General features: G+C 35.6%; 1 protein-coding gene across 1 annotated transcript in view; it reads left to right on the forward strand.

Moving 5' to 3' along the window:
* Positions 1–3,389: 3,389 nt before the first annotated feature.
* The window catches only part of LOC110031656 (probable glycosyltransferase At5g25310), a 10,331-nt gene continuing 1,800 nt past the window's right edge, over positions 3,390–11,920 (forward strand). Inside the window, exons 1-4 of the mRNA XM_020734983.1 lie at positions 3,390–3,747; positions 3,827–3,999; positions 6,015–6,396; positions 11,375–11,734. Of these exons, the coding sequence (XP_020590642.1) occupies positions 3,553–3,747; positions 3,827–3,999; positions 6,015–6,396; positions 11,375–11,734 (1,110 nt within the window). The 5' untranslated portion in view covers positions 3,390–3,552. The remainder of the gene's footprint in view (positions 3,748–3,826; positions 4,000–6,014; positions 6,397–11,374; positions 11,735–11,920) is intronic.

An 11,920-nucleotide genomic window follows, 5' to 3' on the forward strand; every position in this document is an offset into this window, starting at 1 on the left:
ATATATATATATATATATATTCTTATGCTTTATATTTTTGGGTGTTATTCACAGATAAATTAGGATTTAACAAATAAGATGAATATTATAGCATCTCATCTAAGTATAAAATTTTATTTATGGAGTGGTGAAAAATGAATGTATATTCTTAGATATAATGTGTTGTGTTGGTGATTCGGCCCATGCACGGTTCACACAAGTTCATGTGTCATTCAAGTAATATAATGATTAAGTCAAATTCATTCTCATGAAAATTTTCATCCAATTCTTAAACTAAGTTGATTACTAGTCCTATAAAACAAGTTTTATCCAATTAGCTATAAATATTTTTAGAGTTTTACTTGAGAAAAAAAATACACTTCTTTCAGTGTTTTTTTTTTTTTTTTAATTAAACAATTTCCTTTGACCTAGTGAACTCCTTAGATGATTGTACCCAAAATTAGATTTTTCTATGAGTTTTGTCAATCAAGGACAATTCTACTATTTATTGAGATCTCATATAATAATTTAGGCATCTAAATCATGCAAAGACATCGAATATTCACTATTAATTCTTCAAGATGAATGTAATTTTCTCACAACTATATACCAATATTATCGAAAAAATTGAATGCTAACTCTAATGTCATTTTTTTTTGTTGAAAGTGCTCGGTCACAATAAATATTAACATATATGTGGCTAATAAATAAGAAAATGAAGCTTGTGGGTTAGCAAAATAATAAATACACATTTTTCATTCAACGCCTTAAATTTAGAGTAAAAAAATGTCGCTAATCTAAAAATTTGGATATAGTTATCATAGATTGATACAAAAATCAAACATAAAACATCAAACTTAAAACTAAATTTTGTAGTAAATGAAAAAAAACACCCAGATAAAGTCTCAATGATCTAAAATTCGTTAAATCTTCTTCACTCACTCTTTGAACGAAGCCATTTCACTCACACTCACACTCACACTCACACTCACTCAAAACTCTCACTCACTCCAAGACACTCTTCCCTAACTTACCTCCCTTCTCTAATAGTTCTTTACATTTTCTAAGCTTTGTCAACCAAATAATTTCCAATCCTCCTCCAAAATTCATGATTTTGAAATATATTTCTTGTTGAATTGTTAAGCTTCTATACTTTGGGTAAAGTGTTGCGGCGCCAAACTCTTTTAGGTGTTTTTATCATTCAATAATTAGGTATCATGAATTGAGGTCAAATATCAACTTTAATGTGGAGCTCAGAATGTGAGTTACATATATTGTTATCGTGTGTGTATCTATTGAGATTTACTATAATTATTTATTGATAATACATATATTTGTGGTTCAAATCATTGATGATGAAGAGATTGATTCTTGATGTGGAGCATACTCAACTTGTTATGTCTTTTTCGCTTATGCAACATTTAGGACTTGCATTTCCTTTTAGTTGTGTCGTAATTCTATATTAAGTAGAGAAAGTTTAGCTTTCCACCTTAAAATGATAAAGAAAAGGATGAATAATAAAATGATATGTTGGGCCTAATTGTGATAGAGTAGGTAAAAAAGATGAAATTAAAAGAGTTGGAAATGATGATCATTATACTCAAAGGTCTAAGGGATTTCGAACAAGAGGGGAAAAAACTACATAATCATTATAAATTTATCATTCGAAAGAGTTACCATATGCAAGAGGCATTGACTATCCTGTGCGATTCTACATGAGTCAAAATGATCAGTCACAAAGACTAGGATAAAATTTGTGATAAATCCTTTTTCACTAAAACGGGTGGAGGTTTAGTAAAATTAAGGGCCTAAACATAATGTATATGAATAGTATAAGGAGTTTGAAAAGAAAGAAATATAAAATTCTTCAGAATATATCTCCTAAAATTAAATTGCTTATCACAAAAAGTCAAAGAAGCTTTCTACACTATTTTTATCAAAATTGAACAGGGTTAATAGATGAACTTAGCTAATGAAGCTCTATGAGCAGATAGAAGCTCCAAAGATTAAATTTTCCAATCAAATCATGCACTCAAGTTCATCGAAGCTAAGGGTTTGTCCTTCTTATGGAAAGTCTAAATTAATTACTGAGAGGAGACATGCAAAAGATTCAAATGATGAAACCCTTTAAAAATAAGATGCAAAGAAAGTAGGTATAATGAAAAAAATTTGCTTACATTGAAAACTTTGAGAATCAACTTGTGATTTACTCAAAATGCTCATAATTTATTAAGGTAAGAGAATTCTCTCTTCCCAAGTTCCCAAATTAAATGATGGATGATTATTTGAAGTATGGCATGGGATGTTAAATTTTAGTTTGGAACTTGGAACCATCTTGATATTATGATTTCGAAGGTCTTGATTATTCTGAATGTAACCTTAAACATGAACAAAATTTGAATACTTAATGCTCCCGGGATTGTGAAGATGAGTTGATCCTTTTAATTCTAAATCAATGATATTCAAATTTTGTTGATTTTAAAAATAAATTTTAAATGCTATAAACTCTTTTTATTGTTTTAAATTTCAAATTTTAAATTAGAATTTGTATCATATTGGATGTAAAATTTGTGCTCCAAATATGACTTGGTTACTATCCCATACTTTGATTGTTATCACTATTAATGTTCTTGTTTTCTGCCCGAACAGATACTTACTCCCAACCTTGTTTATAATATTTTTTACTGATAAATTTAGTAGATTAAATTTGTCAGTGATTGAGTGTCTCGGAAAAAGAGGAGAGAGAGAGAGAGACAGAGAGACAGAGAAATGACTTGATATGACAAAAGTCAAAAGTATATTAATGATTTACGTTGTTAGAGCTACTTGGGAGTGTCAAAAATTGATCCAAACATGTCAACTTGAATCGAACTCAAGTTAAAAATTTTTAGCTTTGAGTTGACTTAATTAACTTTGGGATTGGATATGAGTCAATAATCCCAACATATTAGTTTTTATTGGATTTGATTAGAATTGACACGCCAACTTAAATATACCATAAATTGATCTGCTAACCCAAAATTTACTTGAATTCGACCCAAGCTTAACTTGAATAACCATTATGTTTGTGTTAAACACGTTACGCGAGTCAGACTCAAGTTAATTGGGTGGAAGTTGGGTTAGATTTGCTTTAAACTTTATATCCTATTGAAGAATCGAATTAAGTTTGAATCAAATAATTTTTACTTTAGGCCAGACCAGGTCGCATTATGATTCACTTATCGTGTCAATTTTGGGTCAGGGCCAAACTTAACCTGCAATTAACTGAAAAGGAAAGCATTATTTTCATATCATTTATCTCCTTACTAAAATCAGATCCCGCCACCCTCTCTTTTAATGAAATTAATCAAATTATTCACTCTTATATATATAACAACATATATATATGCATAACTGATGAAAGACAGCACTGAGATGAAACCACATCTCCCTCTCTGCTTTTCTTCTTCTTCTTCCTCCCTGCTTTCCACAAACAATGGATTCCCATCACTAACATAAAACACCATACCAGAAACCAGAAACCAGAAACCAATCTTCTCCCCCTCAAGAACAACAATACAAGAGAGATTAAGAATGGGTTATTGCAGCTCTTCTTGGATCCAAATCCTTATTCTCATCCCCCTCCTCATCCTCCTCCCCACCGTCCTCCTCCTCTCCCTCTCCCCGAGCTCTCCATCGCCGCTAACCTCAACCTCTGCAACTCTCCGCCTCTCCCCACGCCGCCGCCCGCCGGGAACCGCCGCCCTCTCCGCCTCCGCCGCCGCCCCTGTAAAAATACAATTCAAACCAATCTCAATAACCTTTAATCCTTCCATAAATACACCCATTAATGAATATCTCCATGCAGGCGAAACGGCTGGCGAATCCCGCTCCAGAGAACAAGCTCGAGGCTGAACTTTCCCGCGCGAGAGCGTCCATCAGAAGAGCTGCCGCCGGCGCCGCAGGCGGACTTGGCCGGACGAATTTCTCCGGCTTGCTTAGCCGGCCGAGCGTGTACCGCAACGCCGCCGCGTTCTACCAGTGCGTAAAAGAATCACTTGATTGCTTCTTTATCTCTTTCTTTATTTTCCTTTTTGGTTCTTGAGTTTTTACGCTTGTTCGATACGGTGAGGTGCGGCGGCATGATTTCCAGCCCTCGTGCTTGGCCCGGCGCACTTGAGAGCGTTTTCGTATGCTGACCCGCGGAGTACCGGACCGGTTCCCGGGCATATATTTATACAAAAGTAATTATTTTTAAAATATATTCATTTAAAAAATAAAAATAATATTTATTTAATATTACATAAATAGTAAACAAGGTCATTAATTTATTTTAGAGGAATTTTTAATAATTGGTTTTCCAATTAATTCGCCATCCGGAATCCTGACATTAATTTAATTTCCTTATTTACGGCGTTGGTATAAAGGTCAATGAATATCGTCATTAATTTCATATATTTTTTTTCTTACTTAGCATTCAGCCGCTTTATGTTGTTTAGACATTAGTCAATAATTTATTTAAACAAAAATCTATTTTCTTTATTATCTTAGAAAATAAAGAGATTAGGTGTTGAATCTTGATTTGTACGTGAATTATACCCGAGGAATTGATAAGGAACAGTAATTTGTCGTGTTTTATTCATAAAAATGATTCATCTATTTTTCAAGAAGAGGACACAATAATGTTATTACATTTTAACACTTCTTTAAAGGGATTCGTACTGAGATATTTCTAGTACTTTAAAAGTATGAGTTTATTGCGAGATTACTATTTGGCTCGATTGGATGAGTTCAATTGGCTTTGGGTCGACGGGATCAGTTCGGTCCGTTGAGCCTGATTGGAATGGGTTGGCCAGTTGATATGACTTGAATGTCAGTCCTTGGTCCGTGAGGTGCCTTTGGAGTGTCTATAGGATAGTTGGAGATGTTGTAGGACTAGATTTTCTCTTGGATCAACTCTATTGGGGATTTAGTTATCACGTCAGGTCGGTTTATCTTTTTGTCCGCCTTGTGGCTTGATCGGTTTTAGCCTTGTTGCTTTGACTCAGACAATCTCGTTCGGTCAATCAATTGAGTCTCACAATCTTTTGACAATGGGTCAACCTTCATTCTACTCTTCCCTTTTGGATCGTTGGGTCTCTTTAAGATCAGTGCTAGCATATTTTTTTATGTTCATTAGGTATGTATCGAACTTCTAAACATCCTACAATTACTATAGAAAAAAATAAACTACACTACATTTATCCCACATATTATAATTCCATAATACAAAAAAATAGTATTAATGTGTGTCAAAAGATTCACACTGAGAGAGTGATTATTTAGTTTTTTTAGCATTGCAAGAAAATCGAACACACGTTTTTGGAAAAAAAAAAAAAAAAATCAAACACTGAAGAATTTATGCAACTTCCTAAATGACCACCAGACTCAAGACTCGTAACAATGAAACATCATGCTCCAAAACCCACAATTCCAATGGACAGTCATCTAGCCTCAGTCGCTTCTCATCCTGGAAGACGCAATCTTGTTCGTGAAGGTGCCTCGGGTCACTCTCTAAAGGATCCAGTACGAATTATGGAAGAGTTTCAACAAAAAAAAAAAAAAAATTCAGCTCTTACATGACACCTGACAACCGACACGACTACACGGTCAAATAAAGCTACCTCTAACACCACAAATTCTCCTACAACATCAAATATCTTTATATTTTATAATATCAATACATCAAAATTTACTATCTCTAATAAAATTACATGTTAAATTTTAATCGATAATTAAAAATCTTGCTTATTTATGAGTTTAGAATATGAATTTTTTCTTAATATGCAGCTGTTCTTTCCTACAAGTTTCTATTACTGTATTACTAATTATGGCATCAAAATTTAAAGTTAGAGATATTTACATACAGACCCCCCCGAAATTTAAACTATAATGATTTTTCTATTTTTAGTAATATTTTAAAAAATTCCTAATTAATAACATGTAACTAAAAAAAAATTGAATAAATATTATTATATGGTTATATTAAGAATACTATATATATAATTGACATACAGGAGCTACTCGGAGATGGAGAGGAGGTTCAGAGTGTACGTGTACTCGGAAGGGGAGGCGCCGCTGGTGCACACCGGGCCTTGCAAGAACATCTACACCACCGAGGGCCGGTTCATATCCGAGCTAGAATTAATGCGCCCGGGAGAATATTCCGGTGCCGGCGAAGCGAATATTCTGAGAACGGAGGATCCACGGCGAGCTCACGCCTTCTTCCTTCCCTTCAGCGTGACTCAGCTGGTCCGGTACGTCTACCGCCCCAACACCTTCGACCAGACGCCCATACGCCGCTTCGTCTCCGACTATGTCGACGTGGTGGCGTCAAAGCACCCTTACTGGAACCGCACCGCCGCCGCCGACCACTTCATGCTCTCGTGCCACGATTGGGTATGCACATTCTGTCTTATCTATATACAATTAAAAGCTCTGTCATAAAAACTCCTCGGTCCAATGGTGGGGCGTCACGTGTCAAGTTAACCTCATCGCAATACATTGGCATTGGTCAGAGTTAAAAACAGTGGAGCTCACTTGACACGTGGCGTCCCACAATTGGACTCTGAATACATCTGAAGTCCTGATGTAATATTTTTTCATCTTTCTGCGACACGCCAATTAACTTGTGTCGACAATTTCTGTTTGAGTCAGCTGCAGCTTATTGAATAATCTGCTAATAAGCTATATGCGGTGACTATTACAAATTTTTATTTTTTTGAAAAAGTCGGACCGCTGCCAGAAAGCTACCACAGCAGCTAGATAGGTGCGATGTGAAAAAGCTGTTTTCAGCAGTTTGAAACGCATAAGCTGTCAAAACGTAGTTTACCCAAACAGATCAGGTGCGTTTTCAAAACGCCATTACACCAAATAAATTGCCCCAAACAGGCCCTTAGCTGAAGTGTTGAAGTTTCTGTATTTTGAGGCGTATGTGCGTGCGATTAGCATATATTCTCGATAATTTATGTTGCATGACTTTTCAATTAATGGATGCATGGATTGTTCATACACGACTTGAAAAGATGAGAATAAATTAATGGTTATTTAATAAAATGATATCATTAGGAGATATGTGAGAAATTTATCATAATAGAGTATGTGAGTTATTGTCTTAGTTTTTTTTGCACGAAAATCTGACATGCACATAGATGAATTAAATGGGGGAAGAGTCGTCTAAGATCTTTTGAGTTGGAAAGATGAGGGCCTAGCCCGATCGAAATAATTTTATTATAGAGTTGAAAGTTTGAATAATTTCATGATTGAATAAGGAATTATAATATTACCACAATGTGGGATAGTGATTTGACATTTTTTAGAAATAGCGAATAGCGATCGAAAGGTAGCGATGGTATGGAGATGAGAGTACAGACAGTCGAGCAACAGTGGCATCTGATTGTGGATGCAATAAAGTGCTTGCAATTTAGTGACAACAATGATAACTTAATTTTTCGATGATATGTCAATCGAACGATGATGGTGCAATGATATGAAATGTTTGTTTAAATACAATTTACTAGAATCCTAATTAGGAAAGAAATAACACACATATCTCCAAGATTGCAAGGATTAAATCAAATAAATTAAAAACATAAACACATAAAATTAGACGAAAAAAATAAATACATAAAGAGGAAATAAACAAAATCCTAATATAACTTCTAACGTCGCCACCCCCCCCCCCCCCCCCCCCCAAGTTGAAGCCTAGATGTCAATCATGTTCAACTTGGATTTGAAATCATAAAACAACTGATAAGGAAGATTCTTTATAAGAATATAAGTTTGCTAACAAGCAGATGGAAGAAAAGGAACACAAATATCCCCAGAATCGAGTTTCTCCTTGATAAAGTGACAATCAATCTCCACATGTTTTGTATGATAGTATTGGACCAGATTATGAGCAATGATAATGATAATTTTATTGGCACAAAAAAATTGTGGAGGAATGGTTACTGACATACGTAACTCACGAAGCATGATACACAATCAAAAGGCTTCACACATACCCAAAGACAGCGCAAAACTCGACTTCAACACTATTACGAGCAACAACAGACTATATTTTATTTTTCCATGCGATAAGGTTCTCCTGCATGAAGGAGCGATAAGCAGAGGTAGGTAGATTGTCGATCATGGACGAACCCTACTCAATCAGCATCCGTATAAACTGCAACCAGGCGAGAGTTGTGAGGAGTGAACAAAAAAACCCAAGCCCAATATGTCTTTTAGGTAGTGGAGGATCCAATGGACAACAATGAAATAATGCTCATAAGGGTCATGCATAAACTGAATTACGACACTGATGACATGACAAATGTCCAGGCACGTATAAGCAAGGTAAAAAAGTTTACCCATGAGGCATTGGTAGCATGTTTCGCTCATCGGAATGACATTGAGAACTTTAAATAATTTCTCATTAGGGCCCACTAGTACAACTACCAGTTTGCAAAGAGGTAGCATAGTCTTGGACAATAAATTCATCAAATATTTGTACTAGGAAATGCAAATGCCTCGAGAGGATTGAGCTTCTTCTATATGTAAGAAATGTCGGAGAGAGAACAAGTTCTTTATCTCAAAAGTCATTGCAAAGATGGCCTTGAGAGACAGTAAGACCACCAATAAAACCCATGTTAGTACCGGCATCCCCTTTTTTGAAAATATTCCCTTCTTTCTTGACACAATCTTAAGTGACTATTCATTTTTAGACTATGGTGGACATTTCTCCTACTTCATTGTCCACTATTCTCGGTACACCTTCGGCACCACTAGATTTGACACCAACCGAGCCCCATGCTCACCTCTCCTTGTTTACACTCGCCATAAAAAACCTCTATTTGAGCCTCATTCCAATGCCCCTATCGATGAGCCTGTTGCTTCATTGCAGTTCTTGGAGTCTGCGCCAACCGACGACCCCGGTATGATGCTCTCTCCGCTTACAAGTCACTCTTGATTAAGGCTGTGAATTTAGCTCAAAGATCATTCATCGCTCGAAAATAGATTTGAATTTTGGCTTGGATCTAGATCATATTGAAATAAACGAGCCGAGATATGAGCCATCTCGTTGAGTTGGGGACACACACACACACACACACACACACATACACACCCACACACATATATAAAAATAAAGAGAGCTTTTACATACATACCACCCAATTCTTACATATTTAAATATCTAAAACCTAACTTTTAATTTTTACATTCATATCATTTAATTTCTCAAATAACCTAAACGTTGTGTAAAGGTATTGAGCCATTTACATACATACCACCCAATTCCTATATATTTGCATATCCCCACAACTAAAAAACATTTACACATTTACCATAAAACCATGCAAAACATTTTTTAAGTCAACTCTGCTGTCTACGAGACATCGACACGTCAAAGTCAGGAGATTGAAGTTGTCGAAGATAAGACTTCATTAGTTGCAAGATAGGCTTGAAGAAGTCACTTACACCGTACCTATCTAGCTAAGAGCCATATTTGGCATATCTTCACTTTAGATTGCCTTTATTAGGCTATATAATGTCATTTGTTTATTCTACTTAAAAGTAATCTTATTTATATAAAAGCAATGTCTCTTCCCCACCTATAAATAAGGGGTGTTGTCTATAGATTAATTTGAATTCATCATCCTATAAGACATTGTGAGCATCGATTGATGCCAAAAACTAAAGGCCAAGCATTAAATATGAGAGGAAAGAACTAGATAATATAATGAATTAGTAATTCATCATCAAGAGTAACTTATCCAAATAAAGTAAAGGATCATAAGGATGATCATAAGTATATTAGAGTGAGCTTTGAGGGGTTTCCCCTTGAATAGATTTCTAAGAATAATTCAAAGACTCCTCTCTCACCCAATGATTATTAAGTCTCCAAAACTATCGTTGGCTTCTAAAATCAATGGAACTTACAAGTCAAAAAATAGCAATGAAATGATTATACTGCAAGGGAAAGGATAGTTTGTGGGTATGTTGTCAAATGTGCCTTTGTCAATTCTTCTCAACCCTTCATGATGTAACAATCTCGACACAACTTTCTTATCGAGTTTCCTCTGCTATAAAAGTTGAGCATAATATGTTGATATGATAGTTGTCAAGGGAAAGGAGAGTTTGTGCATATGTTGCCAAATGTGTCTTTCCAAGAGCCGCCCTTTGGAGCCAACTCCAAGACACCTTAGGTCATTCTTATAACCCTCTGTCCATTTGGATGAGATAGCTATTTGTGATGACCTCTTAGTTCTCCATTTTAACTAATTCTTCCATGTCTAGTTATTCCCTATTTTGTGGCTATAAAGTTTGTGTTTTTCATTCTTAACATCAATTCACTTTCATCACACTTCAGAAAAAAAGTGAATACAAATATAACTCTAAAAGACACCATCAAGAACTTGCCGACGATAATAATAGAGAGAATAAATTAGAAGAGAAATTATAACGCCGACATAAGAATTTAAGAAGTATATCTATTATGACATTAATACATTACATAATTAATGAATTATATTTCATCTCACAATTATTTAAAAATAAATCTACTAATTAAAAGATTTTATAAGACAAGCCTAGCATTCAATATTATGGCCCCTCTACTTTCTATGGCTTTGTGAACAAGTAACTCGAGTATGAATGATTACCCAAGCACCAGACACATTGACACTGTCCGCATTTACTTCTCTATAATTATAAATTAATTAATTAAGATATTTGCATTAACATATTATTATTATTATTAACCACCCAATTCCTATGAATTTACATATCTATCACCTAAGCATTCATATATACATCCATATAACCCAAAATTTTAACATTATATTAAAAATAGCACCATCACTATATTTTTAAAAGTGAAATACACGATATTATAAATATAAATATTAAACGTTAGGTGCTAGACATGTAAATACATAAAATTTGTGTGGGTATGTATGTAAATTTCTCAAGAGGTAATATTAACTCACTTTCTTTATAGCACATTGTATTCTTTTATAGGAAAAAATTTTATATCTGGACTCCGGACATAGCTCTACGTGCTGAGTTCCAATAATATATCATGCTGAGTTCCAATAATATATCGTCATGTGTGTTGTATCTGGTTCAACTAAAAAAATATTAAAATGGAACAGCGGGCCCCGAAATAACCTAGGAATAACCTTTGTGTTGTTCTTTTGGATTATTGAAGTAGAATATATGAGTTTCTCTTCGATAACCCTTAAATAACCTCTACGATTTTATCTTGAAGTTTTTGAAATGAAATTGGAGAGATTATTTCGGAATTATTTTGAGATTATTGAAATGGTTATATGGCTAATTATCTGAAAGAGGTTATTGCTATTTACGTTATGCGTAATTTTTCTTTCCTGCGCAGGGCCCGCACGCATCCCGCGCCAACGCTCTACTGTACGGGAACGCCATCCGAGCGCTCTGCAACGCCAACACGTCGGAAGGGTTCCGGCCGCGAAAGGACGTGAGCATCCCGGAGATCAACCTCGTCACCGGCGACATGCCGCCGGAATTTATCTCACCGCCACCGCCGGAATCCTCTCCCCGATCCCTCCTCGCCTTCTTCGCCGGCGGGGTTCACGGCCCGGTCAGACCGGTCCTCCTCCGGTATTGGAAGGGCCGAGACCCGGATCTCGAAGTCCACGAGTATCTTCCTCCCGGCTCGGATGACTACTACTCGTACATGCGGAGAGCTCGCTTCTGTCTCTGCCCCAGCGGCTACGAGGTCAGCAGTTTTTTCCATTTTTGGAGATTTTTGCATATTTATCTTTCTAAAATTTAATATTTTTTATTGACTTGTATGGTATCTAGGGCTGTCAAAAAAGCTCGTTGTTCGCGAACAGTTCGTGTTCGGTTCGTCAATGAGTTCGTGTTCGATTCGTTCGATAAGTAAACGAGACAAACGCGAACA

The sequence above is a fragment of the Phalaenopsis equestris genome, unplaced genomic scaffold, assembly GCF_001263595.1.
Source record: "Phalaenopsis equestris unplaced genomic scaffold, ASM126359v1 Scaffold000840, whole genome shotgun sequence".
Taxonomy (NCBI): Eukaryota; Viridiplantae; Streptophyta; class Magnoliopsida; order Asparagales; family Orchidaceae; genus Phalaenopsis; species Phalaenopsis equestris.